Raw genomic sequence first — 26,914 nt, forward strand, 5'->3', positions numbered from 1 at the left:
GAGCCAATTAATTAGTCATTGAGAGAGTGTGTGTGTGTGTGTGTGTGTGTGTGTGTGTGTGTGTGAGAGTGTGTGAGTGTGTGAGAGAGAGGACAAAAGCACATACAGTAAGCAGCAGCAGTGACCCACCGTCTGACACTGCCACACTGTGAGAACAGAAACAGAGGGCTGGGTGGGATGGAGCATCTGCTGCAGTCATTTTGACTTGACCAGCAGACTTTACAACAGGCCGATTGGCTGTGGAGACAGCTAATGAGCCTTACGTTCTAAAACCAGCCACTGGTGATTTGACCATCGAGTTTGGCTTTAGTCGAGCTCAGACCAGCCAGTTCACACCGCTACAACTTTTCTCTGCAATGTTCTAAAACGGTTTTGTCTTGTCGCAAATCTTTGGTCTGAACTGGGCTTTAATGTGATACTGTGTTTGTACAGTTATGCATTATTCATCCATGTTGTGTGTGTGTTCATAAGGAAGCTGTGTCTCAAAATGTGTTTTGTCTTGTCTTGTTTTCAGGGCAGCGGAGACTTCACAAGATATAGCCTCCCTGCGTCCTCCTCGCTTCATCCACGAGGATGGTGTCATACGACCATATAAGGAGAGGGAGGGCATCGGCAGTCAGATGCTCCAGGTAGGACAAATCATTGTCAGCTCTCCACAGTCTGACCTGGGCAAATAACAATTGGTCATTATTCTTTATTTAACTGAGATTTTATCTATTTATTTCATTTTCTACTGAGATTAAAAACTCACAGCAAACCGCAATTTACATTAAACACTAATAAGCAGTGTTCAGTAACAGGACATGTACATTCAGTTGAGATGAGTAAAATTCAACATTCACTTAAATACCACTGAGTATTGTTATCAGTATTTTTATTTCTGTGACTATACTCTGAATTAAGTGGTGCACTCTCTAATTTGCCCAGGTTTGCCAGTGGAGTTGTGTGTGAGCGTACATGCAGGCACACACACGCAGACATTAATTTCTCATAGGAAAACCTTCTTTCAAACCCTGCTCCTGTTAGTCTGCTTTGTTTTAATTATCTTTAAACTTATCTCAGCAATTGTATGAGCCTTCCCTGTTTATAGATCCTCAGAGAGCAATTCAGCTTAATTCTCAGTGATTAATTCACCTCTGTGGCTGTTTGGTGTTGTGAGAGGGTAAAAAACACATCGCATAAGCAAAAGCAGAGAGAAATTTAAGAACACCTTCAGTTCCAAAGTAAAGACGACCGTTTACTGAGACATTTAGTGTTCATTCACTTAATTAGGAAGGAGCTTCTGTGCAGGGAAGGTACCTCAATGTTTCTGCCCCACACTGTTACTCAAACAACATGATGGAGTTAGTGTCTTGTGGTGTGTTACGTTGCAAGTGTTGTCCTCAAGGTTTTAACACAGGTAACTGGGGTAAAAGTATTGTCGATTAACACATGAAGCTGAATGTAGGTGCGTTTCCATCCACCTCTTTTTATGTGCATTTTCAATTTGCACGTAAAAACCTGAGTGGAAACGCCAAACATTTTTAAAAATCCCAAAATGTTGCAGAACAGTATGCTTGGGGGATTTGGAAAATTGGTGTATTGATAAAAGGTAAATGTGTCTCGGTGCAATGGAAACAGATTGAGCAAATACATGATGACACAGAGTCATGACATACCGTCGTTGCATAAACCACTGCAAGCTCTCTTCATCATCTCTGGCTTTTAACACACTTACATGCACACAGGGCTGTTACCAGAACGTTTCCAAGAACACATAGCTGTATTGTTAGTCGCTCAAAACTCTCTAGTTCCACTGTTCAGTTGTCCTTTGTTTGAGGTTTGACTGGCGCTGTTTTAAGTATATCTTATCTCATTGAAGCAATTCACAATAAACACATAAGAACAGCGGACGGAAATTAGCATTTTCTTTTGTGCTATATTTGGATTGAAACCCAGTTGAGCTGCTGTCAGTAGAAAAGTTTTCTCATAATTGTAGATTTTAGTATAGCTTTGAAGTGTTTGAAGTTCTTTAAAGTGTGGGACACTTTTTTGTGCTGACATCGCTGAGCAGTCGTGCTGGCTGGAGTGGGTTGAAGTTTCTGCCTACGAGTCTCAGGTCAGAGCTGCATTGTTTGGCTAATAGTGAGGATTTGTAGTAAGGTGACAAATTGAAGTGCCTCAGTGAAGTGTTGGATCACAGCGAGCCTCCTGAATAGCTTTAATGCTCCTCAGTAAAGATTACACAAATATCTCAATCCTGCTGGAAGGAGATCACCTTGTTTGGAATTTTGACGGTGGTGGTAGGGAGCACTGATCAAGACATCAGTTTGGTTAAGATCTGGGGTCTCATTTATAAGACAGTGTGTGGAAATCATACTAAAAATGTACGTACAGACAGAGCCAAAATAAGTGTGCACCTGCAATCAGGCTTATAGGTCACCATCTGTGTTGCCAGTTTCCCGTCTCCAAAATGTTTGTAAGCATGGGTAAGAGTTTCTCCCATCAAGTCTGTTTTTATAGATCACAACTTTTGCATGGGAAGTAGCGTACGCCTCTTTCAGGCCTCATTTTGTGCACACACAGTGTTTATAAATGAGACCCCTGGTGACTGCAAAGACCATAGCATATGATTCACAATATTTTCATTCTCATCAAACTATTCAGTGACCCCTCTGTGTAGAAGCATCTGCATTCATTATGTTTCTCCCAGCATTTCACCCAGGTTTCTCCTTTAATTTGTCACCTATGTGTATCAGCAGCTTTAGTCCTAGGCTAGATTTTAATGTATGTTGATGCATTATTGACAGATTATTCCCATTATGCCAAGTTAGGACAGATGACACAGGTAATAAAATACATCTACAAATCATGTGACTGTCACATTTCATGCTCGTGTTTTATGATTCTGTTGTAGCTGGTTAAAAACTGTATTTAATCCACTTCATACTTCAGGTGGGAAACTAAAGTAAATTTAACTGGTCTTTAGTCAAAGATATAAATGAAATATATGATATTTAAAACAGAATTATTTTTATATAGAGGAGAGACAAGGCCAAACTCACCATCATCTTGGTCTGAATGGTTTTGATCCGTACGTCACTGACAGTGCGACAGTAGCTGGCTTCAGTTCTGACCTTGACTCTTCTCTCTTGTCATGTCCACAGAGGAGACTGGCCCATAATGAATGGCATAGAACTGGATCACAGGATGAGGTTGATGAGGAAGAATAGCTAGAAGTGAGAGCTGTAGTGTAGTGTAGCAGTATAGTGTTAGTGTGTTGAGTTTGAATAAAGTGATCCAGGTTCACTTTTAGAAGATTTAAACAAACCAAAGAAAAGGCCTCTGAGTAATGTGTTTCTTTGTATTTTATAGTTTTAGTTTATAACTTTATGTGTATTTATTTATTTTAGTGAGTGCCTTTATTTTTCATTGTTTTACTCCATCAGTTTACTTTTTATGTCACTCTTTTCTTTTATCTTCTTTTTACAAATGAAACCTTTCTTTTCCTTGTTTTCATTGTCAAAATATATCTCATGATTGTAGAGATTTGTCTGCTTTCTTTATTAGTTTCATCATCCTGTCATCCACAACCACTTTTCACTGCCCTCTTGTTCTCAATAAAATAAACTTCCACCTGCCATCGTCTTTGTCTTTGTTTCATCCCATCTTTCCTCACCACAACACTACATTTTCACGCTGTTTGCAGAGGACCCTGGAAGGTCATGCTTAGTTACAGTTTGCAGTTGTTTGAAAATGTTTTGAACACACTGGAGCACAGACATCCTGGCATTCATGTTTTAGTTTAATGCAGACTTTGAGGTTTTTTTTTTTTAGTCTCACTGTTTGTTTAAACCAGGTAAAAGAGTTTGTCCTAGATCTTCTCTATGTTAAAGTGTCCGTAGATAAACTCATTCAAAAGCATGTGCCCCGTGCACAGCGCTGTCAGTCCCTATAACTTGGTGCAGGTGATGGCAGGAAACATTAGACTGATAGTAAATAAGCAGATACACTGCACACAATAGGGCTGAATTGCTTCTTCTTTTAATTCAGTCTTCATTTGAAGTTCATTTGAAATGTTAGAAACAACACGCTTCGCCCATGGCTTCATCAGGTTTGTTGTATAATACAATGCACAGGTGCTTTTAACAAGAATCCAATCAGCAGCAGGGTGGATCATGAGTAAACTCCATATATGGTTCTGTACACACGCCCACCAACCGGGAACCACCCATTTGTCCTGAGACGACTTTTGTTATGACTTTGCATTACATTCACTCACTTTCTTTCTCTCTTCCTCCAGAAAATTGAAAATGGACGCTTTGCCAAGTACAGATACTTTGCTCACGCCAAGGTCAACGAGTCCGACTTCCTCATGATCACCAAGAGGTGAGTGTTTTTGTCATCTGATTGAAAAAGAAAACAGCTTTTCGGCTGTGTTCTCATCTCACAGCCATTATACAGCGCATCCAACAAAAACAGAGAAATAATTGAATAAGATTACATTTAAAAAAAATACAATAATAATTAAATAACATTTTTTTTAAAAAGTCAGAGAATTAAACCTTAATAGACATCAAACAAGTATGTTAATTAACCATGTAAAATTAAGTAAAATATTGTCTACTGTATATATGTAAATGTGAGTTTAGGGTAACCGGTCATCAGAGGCCGTATCATGTTGTATGTCCCATAATTATGAGAAGCCTCAGAACCTTAAGAAGTATGTTTATCAGGTCTACTGGTAAATAATCTGCACAGCTGATTTTTATTCCTTTTACAACAGCCTGTAAGTCTTTTTTTTTTATAGGGGAGTGTGTTAAAAATCTCTCTGTATCAGAGGGTAACACTTGGCGAGAGGTCCAATTGTGCAGGACATTTTTTCAAGCAACTCAAACATGCTTCTCAGAAAGTTTGTAGTGTGATGCAGGGAGATGCAAAAAGCCCAGGAGGTGAAAACATCGGGGCCTTCTTTAATTTTTATTTTAAATATCCCACTAATTACTTTGAAAAGAAACATGCCCAGAATCTGGAAAATGATTTACATTCCTAGAAGCAATGGAAATACATCCCACTATCAGCATGCCACTTAATGCTTAAAGGACAAACGGAACGATTTATTTTGTGCGAGGTGTTCGAGTTGTATTTGACATGAGCATTACTTTTGTTTGCCTATCATATTTACACACACCAACAACAATTTTAAATCATTATGTCATCTTCACTGCATGCTTTTATCAGATGTAAATCCCACTGTATTTTTGTAAATAAGTATTTAATATTTCTATGCTGTGCATTATACTGTCATAAAGACTGTATACTGAAGCCTTCACCAAAAATACAGGGTCCTCAAAGGAGATACTTGTTGCCTCTAACTCTTCTTATGTGGTTTCTTTTCCAGGGGAATATTTTTTGTGACCAAAGGCACATTTGGCCAGCTGACCTGCGAATGGCAGTATTTGTTTGAAGAGTTCACCAAGGATCCAATGATTGTAGAGGACCGCCGACTCCGCATTGAAGCCAAGGTACAAAAGTAAAACTCTTCAGGCCCTGACACACCAAGTCAACTATCAGCTATCGGTCAGTGTCAGGCTGTCAGTGAGCGTCTGTCGCCCTAGTGTCTGTGGTGTGTCATGCACCGTTGGCATTATTCGGCCCTTGTGGGCTGTTTTTCGGCCAATTTAGCATGAAACAATGAGGGAGGCAACAGAGCTTCTGATTTGCAGCTCAGCTCAGTGCAAGAGAAGGGAAACGGAAGTGAGGAAAGCAAACAAACTTGTCATATGAGGTAACTGGTCACTGGTGCACAGTAGATAGGCTATCATTTGTTCTTGCAACATCAGGTTGAGTCGTTAATGTTCTAACTGGCTAACTAGCGTCTTGAATCCATCCTGTCAGTAATGAAGATTACAAACTACTGCCGCCTGCTGCTATGGAGAATTATTTCCTCTCACCCAGGCACAGAATGTACATGCTAGTTGGCCGTTGGCTGTAGTCTTTACAGTGTGTGTCAGCCTTTGTCGCCAAGAGTTCTTGTCAGTTTTGTGTGTCTGAGCCTTTAAATGTCAGAAGCTAGCTTTTTCTCCATAGGAGACTAATGTTTGTTACATATTTATAGCAGGTTTTAATGTTATTTAGCAGATTATAGCACTAAATGCCTTGTTGTATGCACTGCAGGAGAGAGTCAAGTCTGTGTTCCACGCCAAGGAGTTTGGGAAGATCATAAACTTCAAAACTCCTGAAATAGCCAAGGTGAGCTGAGAGTACAAAAGTGCCTGATTGTGATCTGCTGACTATATATAATCAAAACTTACACTTGTGCCTCCTTGTGTCATCCAGGCCGAAGTTACTGTGTGTGTCCAACCTGCAGTCACAGTAAATTATCGCTCTAACTTTGGTTCTTATTTCTTTTCAGTGGGTTCTTGCCAGATTGGATGATGCAAGAGAGAGTTTACCCAAATACTGACTCATCGAGATGAGTGAGGAATCAGATACCTAAAAAAAAAAAAAAAAGAAAGAAAGAGAAAAAGAAAACACACACACAAAGCCCGTGTGTGTCAGTGCCTTTGTTCTTTACTGCATGCTCCCTTTGTTTACCTCCATGTGTGAGTCGTGGTAAACGATGCTGTATGTTGACTGTTAGCGTGTGTCGCGTGTGTCGAGGGTGAAAGGCTGAGTGAGAAGTGTGAATGTGTGCATGCTTACTGAAGTGCTATAAATAGACAGCACAGAAGCTCAGAATGCACTGAACCAAACTTAACTTCACTGTCTTCACTCTGATCGCACTCATCCTGTCACACACACATAATTGACTTTTAATGATTTACATGTTCGTCTTATCACTGATCTGCTTGGATCTGACATGCTGGTGACATTTGAGGATTGTCTTGGCATTTAGCTTGCCATTCTTAATCAAACACACATTAAAGGGAAACTTTGGTATTTTTCAACCTGGACTCTATTTTCTCATGTGTCTGTGTCTAAGTGAGTGATAGAAACAAAAATTGCAGTGTAATCCCTACGGGCAGTTATGCACCGTGAATTTACGTCCACCAACAGTGCTCGTTTTTGCCACTGAGAGGTTCAGACTGTTATTAGAAGCATCTGATAATATTATGGAAAGGACCTTGCCGAGAAACAAAATGCTTTTCATGCTTTCCTTTTGCTGGTCTATTTGTTATTGTGACCGAGTCTTGCTCAAGTAGAAGTTCTGAAATCCCGCAAGAGGCGACAGTGGTGGAAACATGAGTGAGAGTCGTAGTACAGAAAGGAGTACAGAAAGCTTAGCTTAGTGTTATTTAATATGTTTTGAGTCATGGCTGAAAATGAAGCTGATTTGGACAATGTGTAAAAGTCTGGAAGATTTTGGAAGGAAAGATTTCATTGCCTACGCCCAAAATGAGGCCTGAAAGAGGTGTACGCCACTTCCCATGCCAAAGTTGTGATCTATAAAAACAGATTTGATAGGAGAAACTTTGACCCATGCTTACAAACATTTTGGAGATGGGAAATTGGCGACGCAGATGGTGAAGTGGAAGCCTGTCGAGTATTTTCTTGGCGCATGCCGTTTTTGGCTTTTGCCTATATGTACATTTTTAGTATGGATCCTGCACGTTTTATAAATAAGACCCCAGATCAGTGAAAGGTAACGAAAAATGTTTCATTTCTCTATAGGGTCTTTACTGTAGTGTTATTAGACACTTACGGTAACAATCTGAGCCTGTCAGTGGCAAAAATAATCACTTTTAGTGGACGTAAATGGAAGTTGTGCAGTTGCCCTCACTGTTGAGGCTGGAGTGTTCTGTCTCAGTACTGGACCAATCTCAAATACTGTCATCTCCATTAGTCACTGAGACACAGAAAATATGGTCTAGCTTAAAAAAATACAGAAGTTTCCAAAGTCACTAATGTCATTCAGTTTTATTTTTCCAAGTAGTGTTTGGCTGTAGAAGCAATACTATTACAGTGCTAGTAAGAGACGTGGTAGAGAACAGCTTGAATAACACTGAGGCCAAATCAACCATAGTAGTTGTAGCACATTTAATGTTGTACACTGTTTATTTTACTGGATTATATAAAAGGGAAACTAATTTAAATTCTGAGTATGCCTCTGTAACACAAAGAATTCAAAATGTGCTGATTTTCAAACGCTGTTTCCTTTTACTCTCACTTACTCTCAAGTTTCCTTTTTTTTTATACATTTCTGCAAGATGAAGACTGTTCAGTGTGTTATTTAGAGCTGCATGCTATTTTTATACCGTACTGAAATGTATCAGTCTGCTGTATATTGTTCTAATATAGCATCCTATCTGTATATATCCATCCTCACAAGATAGTCTGTATAACGGCGTTGCAGATTGTAATTTTGTGATTTTTATGTTTTTATACCACACATATGCAATGCCAACTATGTTGATGAATTATGCAGAGAAAAGTATATTTAAAAGAAATGAATGCTAATTATTAACAGCTGCTGTTTACTCTGATGTGTATTTTAAAGGTTTGCTTTTGGTTTGGGGCACATTGCAATTTAATACGACTAAGTATTTCTGTTGCCATTAATGTTCACTGCAGTGGCTTGATTTCTTTTTTCTCCCCACTGTTTTAAAAATAAATAAAATATGTGTTTCAGATTTTGTTTATTGTGGTCCATTAAATGTCTCAAGCACACAAATTGCACTTGTTGTTAGGTAACTATAATTGTTTATTGAAAATGACCATAAATATAATGATACCCAGTTCTCCTGAGAAGAAACAGCTTTTGTGTGTTTGCAAAAAGCAACTTGAATTATTTACATCTAAACAAAGTCAGTGGCTGTCCTGAGTCAACAAGGCACTTGGAGGCAAAAGCACACACCCATGGCTCAGTGTTAAAAACAATGGAGAAAAAAATCTTCACAACATTAAATCACAAAACAGCTATGACATGAGCAGAAAATGCATACTTGGATCCTATTTCTAATACATTGTAAAAGGTAATAAAACAAGTAGTCCACACAAAAGGTCAATGCTATTACATTCTTACTTCTACTGCAAAGTATCATTTTCTTAGAGCACATATCTATAAAGGCTGGAATAAAAACTAAAGTATACAAAACACAAAATACACAAAACAGCATTTCAGACACAATGTCCTACAGAAACAGAAGTTTGGACATGTTACATGTTCATATTCTCTTTGGCTGGATTTTTACAGGCACCAAAGTTGAAAAGTGAAAATATTTAAACCTTTGGATTAAATAAATCATAAATATTCTCAGTGGATCTAATTGTTCTCTGTTTAGACAGCACTGTGAAGTTTTGTTTCATGTAATTCTCCATCCTATCTCAGCTCTCCTCATGTCTGTCCTCCTCCTCCTGCTCCTCTTCACACCAGATTGAACTCCTTCAGGTTGTGTCTGAGGATGGTGTCTTTTACGGCCACAAAGACGAAGCGGATGTTTTCCGTGTCTGTGGCGCAGGTAAAGTGAGGGTACAGCGTCTTGCCCTTGTCCGGGTTTTGTTCTTGGTACATTTTCAGGATGAATTCTTGAGCTGCTACAGGATCCTGCTGAGGTCCTGCAATCCAGGGTTAATATAATTGTATTATATTTTTCAGTAAATTCAACATTTAAATGATTTTTATCGTTTGTTTAGATAGATAGTTCCCCACAAAATCAAAAGTATTTTTCCTCCTACAGTCCCATACAGGGCCCATTTTTCAGCCCGTTTACTACCCACATGGGCCTCTCATACAAATGTTGGCTGGGAATCTAGATTGATAAATAGCACTACAGGTAAGAGAAGGATGTGGATTTTTGAGTGAACTGTCCCTTTTTAATAGAAAATTATGCCTGTTCTCTACCGATTTACAAATATGATGAGTGACCAAATGTGACACTCAATTGCTGCTGTATTAGGTACACCTAGCTTAAAGTTTGCGTACTATTGCCTGCCCAGGGACTAGAGATGAAAATGAGCCTTTCTGACTCACCTTTCTGATTGCACTGTCCCTGTTAAATAAATAAATAAATAAAAACTAAAATTACTGCCCCACGGTTTCACGCCTCTGTGCACCAGTCAAGTTTCTCTTACAGTTTACATCCATGTCTGAAAACATGGATGCTTCACACACATATTCCCCTCGACTGCACAGAAAATCTATACAATCAGCAAAGTTTCAAGGTGGACACCCAGTATTTCCCCTTCTGTTCCTGAGATATGACGATGAATAATGGCCAGAACGGTATGATGTCACAGGGAAGCTGACCTTTGACCTTTTGTCATCACTTCATTATTTCATCGTATTAGACATTTGTGGGAAGTTTTGTCATCATTAGCACATATATTCTCAGGTTATGGCCAAAAACATATTTTGTGAGGTGACACTGACCTTGACCTTTGACCTTTAACCACAATATTCTAATCAGTTTATTCTTCAGTCCAAGCGGATGTTTGTCTCAAATTCAAAGAAATTCCCTAAAGGTGTTCTTGAGATATCATGTTCACAAGAGCATGAGACAGATGCAAGGTCACACTGACCTTGATCTCCGAATGCTGAAATCCGTGACTTTGACCTTTGACCACCAAAAACTAATCAGTTCATTGTTGAGTCCAAGTGGACATTTGTGCCAAATTTGAAGAAAGTCCCTCAAGCTTTTCTTGAGATATTCACGAGAGATTTGCAAGAATGAGATGAACGGACGGACAGACGGATGGGCAGCCTGAAAACATAATGCCTCTGGCCACAGCTATGGCCAGCTTGGAGACATAAAAAAGGTGTACCTAATAAACTGGTCAATGAGTTGTACATCACAATCACAAACAAACAAACCTGTGAATTCAGGGAAGTATGTGGCTACATGAGAGTACATGATCTTCTCTTGGAGGATGTCAGTCTTGTTGAGGAAGAGGATGACAGAGGAGCGCTGGAACCAGGGGTAGGTTATGATGGTTTTGAACAGGGCCTTGCTCTCCTCCATACGGTTCTGAAATCAAAATTACACCATAAAAACAGGCAGCAATGAGGACACATGTTTTTAAAGGGTCAAAGTCCAGAAAATGAATTCTCACCTCGTTGTCGCACTCAGCCAGGACCTGGTCGTACTCGCTGAGCGCCACCAGAAAGATGATGGAGGTGACGTTCTCAAAGCAGTGTATCCACTTCCTCCTCTCTGACCTCTGACCCCCCACATCCACCATCCTGCCGTAACAGCCAATCCAACAACAACAACAACAACAGAAAAGGTATGCAACATCACCAGTGATGCCTCCTGTTCCTGCAGTCATTACCTGCCATAGCGCTGTGTTATGTTTTACCTGAAGATGACGTTCTCCATGTCAAAGGGGTACTCGATGATACCCGTGGTCGGCACTCGGACTCTGAGGATGTCCTGCAGGTCAGGTATATAGGAGGGCTGTGAAATTCGATCCAGGTCGGTGAGATAGCTGGGGGGAAAAAAGGAGAAAATTAACTCAAGTGGAAATATGAAGGAAATTAACAGAACTGGGGACATCCTGTGGCCACTAAAACTGGAGCACCTTTTGTGCTGACATGCAGCCCAAAGTGCTTCAGATGGCAAAATTGAAACAACACAGACAAAATAAATAAAGTTAAATTAAAATTAAACAACCATAAATAAAAATCTGCAAGTCCAAAAATTACAATAACGAAACAGTAAAATGTTAAAAATCAATATATTTAAGACAATAGAATACAATTAAAAAGGATAATAATGTAAAAACCAATGAGAGACAGAACATGAAAAACTGGATTTATCTACTACAGTCCTAAAATGAAGTCATGTGATCATAAATTCTAATATCGGATTAAATGCACATGTATGTGGATTACTTGCAGTTATCTGTGCATCATCACTTAAGTATTGTCATAGGATTTTTGAGTGTCTGTTAGCGCAGCATAGAGTGGAAACTGAAACCATTAGAGAAACAAGAGTTTTGCTTCAGTAGAGAAGTACAAATAGAGAGTGTTTTAAAAGACACTGCATCTGCACAGCCAAAAATAGCAACCACAAGCTAAAAACAGTCGCCTCTCTTTTCCTTTTTTATCTGGATCATGAGCTTCACAAACAGCAGTATCTTTATTAATGCTAATTGATGTTCCCATGTGAGCGAGTACTCATCTGTGGGGTCAGAGGGGACACCTCCTGTGCTCATTACAGTGTCTCTTCATACTTACAAAACATTGCAGCCAGATTGACACAGCAAGATACAAAGGGTGGATCTTTACACATTTTATCTCCCAGCATTGACATTTAAATGTTTGAAACCTTTTCCAGTGCAAGAAAAAAAACGTCTTTTATTTCTTTACTCATTTAAGTTGGGCTAAAATTAGTCCCGACTTGACTGGAAACACAGGAATCAACATTAAAAAACCACCATGTGTATGTTTGAATTGAAGGTAAATTCCCCGCCAGTTACTAAAAACCCCAAATTTACAGAAAACAGAACCAAGAACAAAACCTCAGTGTCTTTAAATGTCGCTACAGCTCCGCCCATTAAATGCAGTCCCCTTCAGCAGCAAGTTACAAGTTCTAATGCTCACTATTTGGTGGAGTCGGACAGCTGGTACTCCCTGCGTCTGTCGTAGCATTTCTGTATTCCTGCATCGTCCCACAGACTCCTGATGGCCGCCGAAAGGCTTGAATCTAACTCCTCCACCTTATCCACCTCCACCTCCAGGACTAAGTTTGCATGGCTCTGTGGACACACACAGATAATACAGGGACACAGTCAGAAAATGATCCATCCCGCATTTCCAACGTCTCACTTTATACTTTGTTAAAGACAAAAATGAACCTGGACTCCAGAGTCAATACTAAGTCTGACTCTGTCTGTTCAGTACCTGGTTCTGGGGATCAGCGAAAGATATGCTAAGTGCCTCCATGGCTCGGGTCATGGCCTGCATGGATGTGACGATGTTCTGGTAGACCAGTTTGGCGTAGCTCCTCTTGTCCTCATCTGTGTATCCTCCTCCGTGGATAATCCTCATCTGTTTGATGAAGGTGCTCTTTCCACTCTCTCCAGTACCTGTAGTCAGACACAGTGAGGGTTAAATCCAATCACACCTTTTCACACTCATCTGTTTCTTTGCAGCTTGTTATTGAGAGTCAAGTTAATACTAATTTATAGACCTCTTCATATTCAAACATGCCATTAGTGCAATAGATATAGCTGGTGTACCTGATGAACCTGCAACAGATGAGAACATTTATATTTTATCACAACCCCAAGATCGCATTGTGGTGAATGTTTATTCAGACAGGTACAGGCTCAGTATGTTTTTGTGAGACAAAATCAGATTAATGTGTGTGTGCTTGATCGTTTCATGGGCCCCTGTAGAGTGTCAGCACCACCTGAAGACCATTTAGGGCAGGGCATAAGGAAAAGTCAAGCTTTTGAGAATAAATCAAGCTCATACGACTGCCTCTACAAAATGCCTCATGTAGATGAATTGGTGAAATGCTAATTTGGAATCGTTTTTAGTAACGAGGAAATGATTTCTCTTCAGTAATAAGTATTTGGACTTTAAAGAGGTTGCACAGAGACTTGCATCTCTTCAGAAGGAGAAGAGGTAGCTGCATTCTTGAAATGGCTAGCTCAGTCAGGAACACTTAAGTCAAAGAAAACTTTATTTCCATTTGCAGTATTATATTTGGCGGTATGGGCACACCTCCCTGCCCTTCCATGCGCCTACATGGAAAGCCTAAGGCAGGGAGAGCAGCAACAAAAAACCGTTGGGAACAGAACAGAGCAGCATTAATGACACTGATAAGACAGACACAGCATGAAAAGGAGGAGTTGGGGTGGAGGCGGAAGCAGGCAACAGTAGCAGGCCTGAGCAGTTTAAATAGGGCACCCTGAATGAGATTTGCCAATTGGTTGCATAGACATCTTTTTCTTCCTATATACCTGGCCCTAATATTCTCATGTGCATAATGGCTTTCAACGAACGAACGAATAGACACACACTATAGATAACATTTAATGATAATAAATTCTAAGTGCCCTAACTCACATTGTTCACTGACTGTCTTTTTTTAAAGATGTTTTTTTTTTTTTTTTTTGCGTTTTTGCCTTTATTAGACAGGACAGATCCAGAGTGAAAGTGGGAGAGAGAAGCAGGATAACATGCAAAGGGCCACAACTTGAAATCAAGCCTGCGGCCACTACGGCAAGGACAAAGCCTTTGTACATGGGGCATCCCCTCTACTAGGTGAGCTCTAGGGCGCCTCTGTTCACTAGCTGTCTCAGTTTGACACACACACAGTCTCTGTCTGTCACGTTCCCCTTCAGTTCAGTTCAGTTCGGCTCCTAATTTTCTCATACAGACCACATGATGCTGAATGTATTTGTTTAACAAATGTGTGTTGTCACCAGACCTGAATGTTTGAAGTTGCCATGTGTGCGAGTGTGTTTATGTGTGTGTGTGTGTGTGTGTGCGTGTGTGTGTGTGTGTGTGTGTGTGTACATGCCTTGCATCTGTATCCCTTCCCATCAGCAGAGTGTGTTAGAGCTCTGTGATGACACTGAGTGGTGCTAGGCAGCAGTGTTCTTGTTTCCGGGCTGTTTTGCATGGCATCATGAAAACTTGAGTCTTTACATCTCAGCAAACAAAGCTTAGACAAATCGGCTGCATTTGAATGCACCTTGTTTACAAGTCAAGTTTCTTAGAGATGAGGGGGGTTCGGGTCAAGACGGGGCAGATAAACACTGACATAAGAGGCAAATCATTATCCTGCACTTCTGCTGGGTTTGACTTGTTCAGAGAGTGGCAGTTTTGGATGAGAGGCCTCACTCTTTAATCAGAGTATGCATCCTGGCTTTCAGGTCCCTTGTAGGATTCATGTGAGGTTTTTAGGTTTATTCTGATTGAGATATCTTTGTCTTTAGTTAGTTTAGTGACTCTAACATCAGATGTTAGCAGATCTGTGTTGCTCATTGCTATCTAAACACAAAGGGTCAAGATGGACTCTAATATTCCTCTGTGTATTAATATCATGAGGGATTATTTAATAAATTAATGATTAAATTACTTGTGTTATAAAAACTCAAAGACAAAAATCTGTGTAACAAGTAACCAGTGTCCACGAAATTTCTCTTTTCTTTTTTATCTGTAAGTTCTCCCTAAGTTGACACAAGTAGCTCCAATAAAATAAAAATAATAAAAATGTATTCTTGAATGACTTGCTCATGAAATAATGAACATGTCATACATATCTGAAACACTTTAAGGGGCACTCCACCATCTGTGGCTCAAGAGGTACAGCGGGTTGTCCAATAATCGGAAGATCGGTGGTTCAATCCTCCTCCAGTCTGTACGCCTTTGAGCAAGATACCAAACCCCAAACTTAACTGAACCGACAAGTGGCACCTTGTACGATAGTCAGTGTATGAAAGTAGCGTGTTGAAAGCACTTTGAGTAGTCAGAATACTAGAGAGGTGCTATACAAATACCAGTCCCTCACTATTTCACACATAAAGTTAATTTTATTGTCCATGGGGAGTGATTCTCAGCCTGTACACTGTTGTATATGATCAGAGACGCCTTATTGGCTTGGATTTGGAAAAAAACACATTGTTTAATGCTGCATTGTGGTGGCTTGTGTAGGTCAAGTGTTTGTCGCTGTAGAGGAACACAAGCTCATTTGCCTACATTTGTGTCTTTGTGTACATCTGCATGTATATACGTGTATATGTCAGAGGTGGTGATTTACAGTTTCCCTGTGGGTGCTGACCACAGCCGTCTCTACACACACGCACACACACACACACATAGAAACAGTCAGGAGACATGCCACTCATAAAGAATTGACCATAAACACAGCCTCACACCTACGCATAGTTCCTCATGATGCCATGCCGGCTCTGTGAATGAATGTGGTGGGAAAATCACCAAGATAATAGCTACTATCACTTGTCATTCTGCCCTCTTTAACTACAACTGAAGCTAACATACCAGGTGAGGCTTTGGAGGAAACTATAGGCCAATTATACACACACATTTTTGTCAACATGGTCCATATCTGCAGATTATATTCTCCTGTTCTGTTTAGAAAATGTCATTTAGTCTCCATTTAACTTCTTCTCAGCTGTGCCACTATATTTCTTCTCAGGAACAATAAAAACTGAGAGACATGAAAACAGCTGCATAATAATAACTAGTGGTGGAATCTAACTAATTCTTTTAACTCAAGTACTTAAATTCCGTTTTATGCTACTTTATACTTTACTTTTAAAGCTATAGTGTGTAACTTCTACAGGTCCGTAAATGTCAAGCCACTACTAGAGGAGATGACACAATGCTGATTAAGCCGATCGGCTCCTCTAACATCTCACAGTATTTTTCAATATATATCATTTTTAGTATGCGTGTCAATCGGCGACATTCCCGCGCTGGTGCACAGGAAATGCTTCCTCACAACAAGAAGGGAGGAGGAGGAAGAGCGGAGAGTGTCATAGCAAGAGGTAGAACGCAGGTAGAAAGAGAAAGCAACATGGCGGAGAAGCAGCCGAGACACGGTTCAGAAGTGGAACCTACCACAAAGGCAAGTGTTACTCTGTGTACACGGTGTGTGGCGACTAGCAAGTGTTACTCTGTGTACACGGTGTGTGGCGACTAGCAAGTGTTACTCTGTGTACACGGTGTGTGGCGAGTGTTACTCTGTGTACATGGAAGTGCCGCCGGCTTATTAGTTGTAATAACGCATTATCCGCTGGGAGGCGACAGAAGTTACGCACTATAGCTTTAACTCCACTATATTTATTTCCCAACATCACTTACTTTGCAGGCTCTGATTATGAATACAAAACATTAATAGACTTGTACAGTATGATGTACTATTATAGTTTAAACTACCCAGCAGTATAAGTAATTAAAATTTGCCCCACTTTTACCAGCTGCAGTACTACAGTGATGAACACACTGATGCGTCAATAATTATAATATGTATTCATTTGAAATGGGCCACTCTGCACTGGGAGTAGTTTTACTTTTGGTACTCTAAGTATCGATTGTTCTTGTCTGTTCTCTTTGAGTGTTTTGTGCTCGCATGTGTTTGACTTTAATATTTAACATTCATACTACATCTATTCAGATGTACAAGCCTACATAGTTTGTTTAGTCTGTAAAAGTGTTCGATTCCTGCTTTCTCTCACTATATGACCTGTGCTGTCTCCAGTAGTCCTGACATGTGTGCATCACCCTACAGCTTTTCAGGTGCAATTACTGAATGGACAGAAGAGGCAAAATGTGTTGATCTTTCATTCTGTCTCACCCCCACTTGTCCTCTCCAGGGACCTGACTGTGACCGTCCTAATGAATCCACTGAGAGCTCTGACTTACTGGTAAGGACTACACGTTACTTGATAACTTGATCAGTTAGATGGAAAATCAAAAGAACTGTAAAGCGTAAGATACAAAGATACACAATAAATATCCTGTGATTCAGACAGCACTATGGCAAACCATGATTACACATTAGATCAAGATCTGCAAAATAGTGTTTTAATGTTTCAAAAGTCACACTGAGTAGTGAAGTTTGGTGACTAAGACATATTTTTTCTGCTGACCTGATGCACTTGTTCCTGTTTATCAGATAATTCAGTTTCAGTTCATCTGTTTCATCATCCCACATTTATTCATCATCCTCCCATGAACTGTACCAGAATCTATGCATTGCTGAATGTTAAGGCCTGCCACCCTTTTCAGATCATATCTATCAGTGATGCATTGGCGGAGCAGAGCTGGAGGTTTGGGGCTTTCAGCTACCAATATTTTATCAAAAGCCTTAAATCTATGCTGCTCCATAAAGAAATCTCATGTAATTGACTAAATGTTCTTCTGTTTACTCGACTTTGTTGGGGATCATTGATTTGCAATTAGAGCAGCCCAGATAATTATGAGATGGATTTAAACATAGCAGGGTTGATGGCCAAACATTTATTCTGTAAACTCTACTCTACTTGACTACTCTATAGTGTATTAAAAAAATGGGTTTCAAGGTTAGTGATGCTGTTCATGCCAAAGTCCTACGCTACTTATGTAACTTAAAAAATAGTAACATCGGACCATTTCTGCCTCTTTTTATGTGACAGGAGTGAAAATTAGTCCTCCTCAGCATTTGTTGTGTTATGGTTTCAGAATAATGAAGACAGTTGGAGAACAATTAGATACAAAATATGATGTCAACACAGCAGGATTTTGTTTTTCTTGGCAACTATCATGTTTTTGTTTACAGATTTTTAGGCATTCTCTCAAATGTCTTGAAAAACTGTGCATATAGCTTCCATACACACAGAAAAATGTTGGTTGATCAGCTGTTCTTCGCATGGGTTGAGGTGCCACATAGCACCGCTGCCACACAAATATCTTTTTAAGCCCCTTTATGGTTCTGTAGAGGATCTCTACTTGCTCTTTCCCCACTAAACTAAACTAAACTAAACTAAACTAAATTAACCCAACCAAACCAAACTAAACTAAATGAAACTAAACTAAACCAACCAACCCCAACCCAACCAAACTAAACTAAACTAAACTAAATTAACCCAACAAAACAAAACTAAACTAAACTAAATTAACCCAACAAAACTAAACTAAACTAAACTAAACTAAATTCACCCAATCAAACCAAACTAAACTAAACTAAACTAAACCCAACCCAACTAAACTAAACTAAATTAACCCAACCCAACCCAACTAAACTAAACTAAACCAACCAACCCCAACCCAACCAAACTAAACTAAACTAAACTAAACTAAACTAAACTAAACTAAATTAACCCAACCAAACCAAACTAAACTAAACGAAACTAAACTAAACCAACCAACTCCAACCCAACCAAACTAAACTAAACTAACCCAACCAAACTAAACTAAACTAAACTAAATTAACCCAACCAAACCAAACTAAACTAAATTAAACCCAACCCAACTAAATTAAACTAAACTAAACTAAATTAACCCCAACCCAACTAAACTAAACTAAATTAACCCAACCCAACCAAACCAAAGTAATCTAAACTAAACTAAACCACTAAACCAAAATAACTAACTACCAAACTAAACTAAACTAAAACTAGACTAAACTAAACCAAACAACCCCAACCCAACCAAACCAAACTAAACTAAACTAAACTAAACTAAACCAAACAACCCCAACCCAACCAAACTAAACTAAACTAAACTAAACTAAACTAAACTAAACTAAACCAACCCCAACCCAACTAAACTAAACTAAATTAACCCAACCCAACCAAACCAAAGTAATCTAAACTAAACTAAACCACTAAACCAAAATAACTACACTAAACTAAGTTGAAGAACCAGCAGTGAACTTTTTAAGCCCCTGTATTGTTCTTCAGAGGCTCTCTACTGGCTCTTTAGCTTAGTTAAGTTAAGTTAGGGAGAGAATAAAACACTACATTACTACATTAAATGGATTACTATTCCATTCCACATTAAAATATTATACTATATCCAGGTAATAACACATTGAAGAAGTGGCTCTCGTGCACGGAAAAATTACAGGTTTGTAAAGGTAATGCGTTTCTCAGTAAGCATTTTGGGAGGATTCAGAATTTTTAAGGCAACATTTCATAAGAAATTATTAATAATCATTCATATTTTAAGTTAAAGTGTCATTTAGAAGTATTTTGACTCATCCATGGTATCTGGTGTCATTGAAGGGCCCCTAGGCTAAAAATATTAAAAACAATATAGCACTATAAGTTACCCCTAATGGTTCTATAGCAGTATTAGATAAATGCACCATCTAGCACCTTTAAATGATGGGTGCCATGTAGCACCAAACAGATTCTCATATGATAACAACTTGTGGGTGCTGTTTAGCATTGTTTTTGTTGAGAGCGTGAATGGGAAAAAAATTCTCTGTGGGAGCATGCGCTTGGAGCCCCCTAAGTTTAGGCTGACCCCCAAATGTTTGCAACCTTTGGCTCCGGCCCTGTTGTGTTGGTAATCTACTGTCCAGTGATCTGAGAAAAGAATTTTCAAAGCAAATTAAATGGGATTTATAATAAATTGGGTTTAACCCTTCCTAGGAAAGCAGCGGAAGCAAACCTGCAGCTCATTTCTAGGTCAGGGCTGGATTTGCATAACTTTTGCATGAGGCGCACCCGCAGCAGCTAGTTATGGCTTTCTAACACACCACTGACCGGAGCCTTGACAGTGACTTGTGTCCCTGAGGTGCTCCCACACTGCTGCTGTCAAACAGGCTGTGTCCAGAGACCTGATGGAGTCATGGATTCGTTTAAACTTCCCTGATGTGTGAAGTGCTCCCAAAGCTACACATGTGAACACAGATCACAGTGTCATAGTACTGACAGAGAAAACCTGGGTTCAAGCCTCAGGCCCTTCCTCAATTGGACCTGCTTAAGTGTCCTTGAGCAATTCAGTGAACTCACACCAGGAAGTAAGCTGTGTACGCCCTTCCTTCACTGTGACAGAACAAGTGAAAAAACTTTAGCTTCACATTATTAACACCTTTTTTTAAAGGCCTCACAATGTATAAACATTACAATCACTGATGATGTACTGATAACTAACAGCTTATACTTTCCCCTCACTATTTCTCTTTTTACTCCCTTCAAGTTGGCTGGAGTTTATACCAACAGACGGACAGGAAACACCCACATTTTTCCAGTCCATCATGAAGCAAACACACAGCTCTCTGAGGGAATTTAACTGGAAATGAACGCGTTGTCAGCAGCTAGTTTCGGTTTCTATAGACATTTAACTGGAAATGAGCAAAAGTCAAAACGCAGTCTCGTCTTAAATTGTCCAATCTCTCTCTCCATGCGACTTTTTTCAGTACTTTTGGGCAGGCGGGAACTAAATGAAGCCATTAGACTACATTTATAAAACTTGGAAACTCTCCACGGTGCGTAAAATCAATGGTGCGACTATGGCGCGCAGCTGCTCACACCCTGAATATTCGGGGAAAGCCAGTGCGCCCTGCACTACATCCGGAGAGCAGAGAGAGGAATGAGGAGAAAGGAAATGTGGAGAACAGTTAGATATGAAGCTTGTGCCTCCTGATGCACAGCTACATCGATACAACCCATCACACATCTCATAATAAGCTACAAAGAATGGATATCCCACATGCTCATTGAAATACATTTTGACAGGCTGATGGTGGCCGTGTCACCTGCCGTGACACCTGCATGTCCAGGTGTGGTCAGGAAGCAGTACAGCGGGCTATCAGAAGCATTTTTAAAAGCTTTGAAAGATTTTTTTTTTTTTTTTTTTTTTAGGAAATGCGCAGATAAATATAAACATGGAGTTTCATCCCATTATGACCATATTTCCAATCTACAGTTTACCCCAGTGTGTCATATATTCAGAGGTAGGGTTCACTAATGTGTGTGAGAAAGGCTGTGTAAACCCCCCTGAGGTCTGATCCCTGGTCAGTGATGCTCACCCAACAGCAGCAGCTTCAGCTCCCTGCGAGAGTCCTTCTTGTCTCTGCGCAGCTGCTTCTCGATCTCCTCATTGATCCTCTGGTTCTCCCTCTCCTCCGCCGACACACAACATCCAGCCATCGCTCACACACTGACCGGCTCCCTCTCCAATGAGCCCTCTGCTGTCGCCCTGGCTGTGCTGAAGGCTGTGAAGGTGTCCGCACCGCCGCGCTCACTTCACAGACTCAGCGGGAAAAGACGCAGAGCATCTTTAAAAGTGATGCTTTCTTCTTCTTCTTCTTCCTCAAATAACACAGACACTTTTTTTAAGGAAAAAAGACTTTCCAAAATAGTTTGAATATTCCGCTGGAAAACAGAGAATCCTCTTTTAGGGGGAAAGTTCAGAGATATTTTTAGTTTTTAGGAGTAAAAGGAGTTGGACCTCTCTGACAAAGGTGCTGCGGTTGGTCTGTAGCAGGAGGACACTTGTTGAACTTTATCCTGCTGGCTCGGGAGGGCGTGGCAGTGTCTGCAAATAGAAAGGGATAAAATGGGAAGTTCACGTCGACAGCTAGCAGACAGTGCTGTGTTCACCCCACAGAGATGACTGTGACATGATGAATAATGAGAGCTCAGACAGCAGGAGTACAGGGTTTACTATAATCAAAGAGAAAGCTGCAAAATAAGGATGATAGCCATCAGAGCCATTGGACTGACTTAGATAAACTGGCACTGATAATATGGCTGCCAGCTGAAAGCAGCTTTCTTTTTCTCAGACATGTATTAGAAGAGTTCAGGACATGAAACATCTTCCAAAGTTTAGCAGCTCTTCACAGAGAGGGGAAGTGAATTCTCCTGCTTCAGTGCATCCTCTGACACTGCCATGTCTCCTAACGGCCACTAGAGGTCAGGAAGGCCAACTGTGACTGACTGAGTGGGTGTTTGAGTCACAGTACATCCTGGGTTCATGTGAAACTTTGCATTTTAACACTTCAGGTCTTGTAGGAGAACAAAGGAGGGGGAAGCCCGGTGTGCCGTGCTGCCATTCTAGGTGTGCCGTGGGATTTTGTGTTAACCAGACATTATTATTTGCAGTATTCAGCTGGGCCTAAAAAGTTATGAATGTATCAGTATGTTGTGTTCATAAAGAGGCAAACTCTAGCTAAAAAATGTAATTTAATTTAATTTAAAAAACTTTCTAAGGGAACCTATTTGTCACCATTCATGTGCAGGAATTACAAGTGTGTGACAAATCAAAAGCCCTGATTGGCAGCCAGTGTGAGGGATGAAAGCACCAGCAAAGACGACCTTTCCCCGAAAGAAAAGAGAGGAAAAATGAAAGCTACCTGTCTTATTTTTCTTATTCTTACTGTCTTATGTCAGGATATGAGTGATAACACATGTTAAAGAAGCTATTGTGCACAGAAACTGAATAAGGGTCATCCGAATCCTAGCCTCATTTATCCAGTCGTAGGCTCAGTACTTTCCAAACATATGCAATTTGACTAAAACTTTACAATTGACTTAAACTTTTCTACTGAAAATACTTCCACATACAACTAACGCTCCTTTGGCAGAGCAAGTTCAAAAGCAAACGCTTGCCCAGGCCCACTACTCATCTGTGTGTGAGACTGTTTATATGGATTATACTGCATGAGCTGTGTGAGAGCTTGTCAAAGGATGATATAGTATGTATGATATAGTTTTGCTGTTGTTAAACGCAGCCCTCTTTAACTCTAGCTCACCAGGAATTATCTCTGGTTTTGGATTCTCCGTTCATTGTGGAGGCATGAGAGAAAAATAGACACACAGGGTGAGTAATTGATGTATAAATCATCATTTTGTGGGTGAAGTATTCCTTTAACACAAATGGCTAAATGAAGTGAGCATGAGTGACACCAATCAGTGCTCATTATCAAGGTAAACTAGAAGCAAAAACCTTAAAAGACAGTGTGGATGTGGGTGTGGTTAGCAGTCAGATGCAGGGGACAGGTGTGGGGGGGCTCATGAGAGAAGCACCAGGTGAGCTGATTGACACAGCTGCTGCTGGTTTGTTCTGATTACATCGCTCCCTTTGTCATGTAGTACTGTGCTGGCCCTCAGATGACTGCGGCCCAGACCAAGGAGAAGGACACTGCCTGAGTTTTTGGTTTAAGACTTAAAGGACTGGGAGATGTGCCGGAGGAGCCGGGTAGCCATAGGTACATGCTGTTGACTCATTTTGTTGTTGTTTTGCTGGGCAGCTGTAAATGCAAGTATTGTATTTAGATGGAAGGCTGAATCTGTGTCTGTGCTGGGGCACTCACAGGGGTGCCAAGAGAGAAAACAAAGTAACTGGGAGAGAATAAATGATGTGTAAATAAATTCATGGAAATATCAAATGAAAGATTATAAGAGATGAGGAAAATGTACAAAATGTTCTCAGTAATTACAAATACATTGTATGAACCTGTAGGAACAATAATGGGGATTTTTCTTTCTCCTCTTCTATGGTGGTATAATCCAGACTAGAAAGAAAACATGAACAGAGGAGCAATGAAATAGCAGTTGTGGCCCTGTAGTAACTTCATCAATCCACACATTAAAATACACCTTTTAGAGATACTCAATAATAAAAATTAATTCAGTATTAATAAACATAAAACATAATTCACTCATGTGAGAATGAAATACAGTATGTTAATGTGTGTGTGCCCTGGTCTCAACCATGATCTTAATCATTCGCACATTAAAATATATAAATGAATCATGATTGCTTAGTGTTGGGTGTACAGTCGCTAACCTTGATAAAATAACCACAGTCAGTCTTCAGGCTTTTTTGTGCAATTTACTCTCTGTTTATCCACACTTGTGTCCTCTTTTTGAACATCGTTCTCAACACATACATCTTAGACAAGTCCAGTCTACTCTGTATCATCATGATTGCTTTGCAACAAGAACATTTACAAAAACAGAGACTGAACACATCGGCGGTAACGGTACAAAGATTTCACTTTTTCTACTGAGTCGATCAGGGAGGATCTGCCAACACAATACCCTAACTCCCATTTTTCAGTGAAGAATCTGGCTCATGACAATTTGTTTTTGTGAACATCAATTCTTCAAGAATATAAACACAGTGTGTTTTATGTGATGTGATGGATTTCCTCTGTCTGTCAGGGGGATGATTAACATCTAACGGGAAACCTCAAGTCGAAGTTTATAATTCTACTTCCCAAAAATCACATCTGTGTTCACTTGTTACATTTTCAGTGCTTGACAGAGATTTCTAATACAAACTGGAGTTCAAATACAGCTTTACTCAGGACATGTGGGCAGAAGATTTGGTGGGGACTAATGATGTAGATTTAAAGGCATTTAATTACCACACTGTAACAAATGATAGCCATAACTAAAATCACAAAGAAAATCAGAGTTGACATACTTTTGATAAACAGTAACATGTTGAAGGAGCGCCAGTTTGTGGATACAGGAAATATTTTACACAATGATTGGACTATTTCAAAATGAAACTCCAGGATAAAAGCAATCAAGATGATGTGTCTGAGTAATAAGCAGTTTATGGAAAGTTTCTTTTCCCCAAGCTGGACCCTGCAGCTCTACACGATGCAGTCCTTAATATACTGTACGTAACACTGCGCTGCTCTTGAACATACTGCGTGAGATTTCTGTCAGCAAGCCAATACCAGCTGGAGTCTGTGCTCTTATAGGGAAAATCCAGCTTGATAATAACTCATATTTACTCCCTCAGAGTGATGAAACAATCAAACTTTGTCGCTCCATATTTATTTAACAAAACCCAATTATAATTTGAATTGTTGCCAGTACAGTATACTTCTTTTATGATCTGCCTTCATTGTGTGAAAAAGCTAAGCTTACTTACTGTGGCTCACAAGCACAGCCGGGCGGTCTCTGCTCAGTGAATGCAGTGTGAGAGCTCTCTACACAAGGATTTTCCCTCTAAGTAGCAGGGACAGTGAGCACTTTACAACAGCAGGGACACAAGTTACTGATTACTGCAACTCTACAACAAGTGATCATCAACACTGATAAGTTGAAACTATAGTCCAGCTTCAAAACATCCCTGGCAATTAGTAGAATCACTTTAACACCATTCAGTAAAATGTGTGACGAGTTGGCCCCCATTTTTCCCCATTGAGCCCTGCTGTTGAGAAGTGGTTATTGTAAGATTTACTTCAAGTGAATTGGACTGGAAATTAACTTGTTGTCGCCTGCCAAAATCAATCATCCTTGTAAGAAATTTCACCGGCCAGCTGAAATATCTGAAAACAACAGGGCCTCTGAGTGAGGGTTGGGCACCTGCCAAAGCGGCTGGCAGATGCCGAACCACAGCCAAAAACACTCGGCAGGTGTCTGGTGGTGGTTTAGAGTCCAGATTGTGGCACATTCTGCACATCCTGATGACTGCTGTTTAATCATACTCACATCAGGCAGTTCAATGCACTGTAATGCACTGCGGCGTGGGTTTTAAGACACGAATCTGACATGAAATCAATAGAAAGTGTGTTCTAATTACAATGCACTCATGATGTTCTTATGATGATGTCATGTTAGCTACATGAGCTACACCTCAAAGCTGTTCCCAAGGCTTCTTATAGAACAGAATAACAAAGAGAGACCACTGAGCCAAAAAGCAAACAATCCTCCAGCTGCACATTGAGACATTACTGGCTGCACTTCACTTCTTATAGAAACACAGGTGCCTTGCATGGGACTTCAGAGGCACAGCTTATTCAATAAGGCAATTATGTACATGTGAACTGTCGTGTGTTTTCTCCAATGTTGTCATCTCATAAATAAAGTCTAAAATAATACTGTACATTCTAATGGAATGGTGGCAATTAAAATGGAAATGAAGTAAAAAAGAAAATATAAAAGCACCTGTAAATATACTGTCCTACTTAGGCCAAATGGCTGAGTCATTCTGTGTGTGTACAGTAGTCACTGACTCTGACAGGCAATACTGAGTTCTATCAGGGCAGAGGTGGTATTAAAGGGATAGTTCACCCCAAAATCAAAAAACTTTATATCAGTTATGCTTTATATCAGTCTAGATTGTTTTGGTGTGAGTTGCAGAGTGTTGGAGATATCACCGCAGAGATGTCAGCCTTCTCTCCAATATAATGAAACTACATGGCATTTGGCTTGTGGTGCTCAAAGTGCCAAAAAATACATTTGAAACACTCAACAGCAATGTCTCTTTCCAGAAATCATGACCCAGTTACTCAAGACTCAGACCTTGCTGTGATGGTTTCATGTAGGAACTATTTTCTATAGCATCATCAAGCAGAAGGAAACATACATCTAGCACCGAGCTAACTAACATTACAGCTCAGCCGAGGACGACACCAATAATGTTTATATCTCATGCTGTCACAGGCGCGGGCCTCTTGTCCATGTGCAGATGCATGCTTTCTTCTGAGCATGCATACTGTTTGCAGTGTAGTTCATTTATTCATTCATTTTCCATATCCTGTTGGGGGTTGCTGAGGGA

The 26,914-nt window shown here is 40.0% G+C and overlaps 2 protein-coding genes across 4 annotated transcripts in view; one reads left to right on the forward strand and one right to left on the reverse strand.

Moving 5' to 3' along the window:
• The window catches only part of vps13a (vacuolar protein sorting 13 homolog A), a 48,086-nt gene extending 39,834 nt beyond the window's left edge, over positions 1-8,252 (forward strand). For all 3 annotated transcript variants that reach the window (XM_049579995.1, XM_049579998.1, XM_049579997.1), the window contains 5 exons: positions 515-629; positions 4,283-4,368; positions 5,381-5,504; positions 6,157-6,231; positions 6,395-8,252. In XM_049579995.1, coding sequence (XP_049435952.1) covers positions 515-629; positions 4,283-4,368; positions 5,381-5,504; positions 6,157-6,231; positions 6,395-6,445 — 451 coding nt within the window. In that variant the 3' untranslated portion in view covers positions 6,446-8,252. The remainder of the gene's footprint in view (positions 1-514; positions 630-4,282; positions 4,369-5,380; positions 5,505-6,156; positions 6,232-6,394) is intronic.
• Positions 8,253-8,689: 437 nt separating this feature from the next.
• gna14a (guanine nucleotide binding protein (G protein), alpha 14a) lies at positions 8,690-22,223 on the reverse strand. Its single transcript, XM_049580000.1, has 7 exons — positions 21,420-22,223; positions 12,824-13,008; positions 12,524-12,678; positions 11,278-11,406; positions 11,032-11,161; positions 10,793-10,946; positions 8,690-9,537 (listed from the first exon to the last, which is right to left on the reverse strand). The coding sequence occupies exons 1-7, from the start codon at positions 21,538-21,540 to the stop codon at positions 9,347-9,349; spliced, it is 1,065 nt and encodes a 354-aa protein (XP_049435957.1). The 5' UTR covers positions 21,541-22,223; the 3' UTR covers positions 8,690-9,346.
• Positions 22,224-26,914: the final 4,691 nt, after the last annotated feature.

The sequence above is a fragment of the Epinephelus fuscoguttatus genome, linkage group LG6 (genome assembly GCF_011397635.1).
Source record: "Epinephelus fuscoguttatus linkage group LG6, E.fuscoguttatus.final_Chr_v1".
Lineage (NCBI taxonomy): Eukaryota > Metazoa > Chordata > Actinopteri > Perciformes > Serranidae > Epinephelus > Epinephelus fuscoguttatus.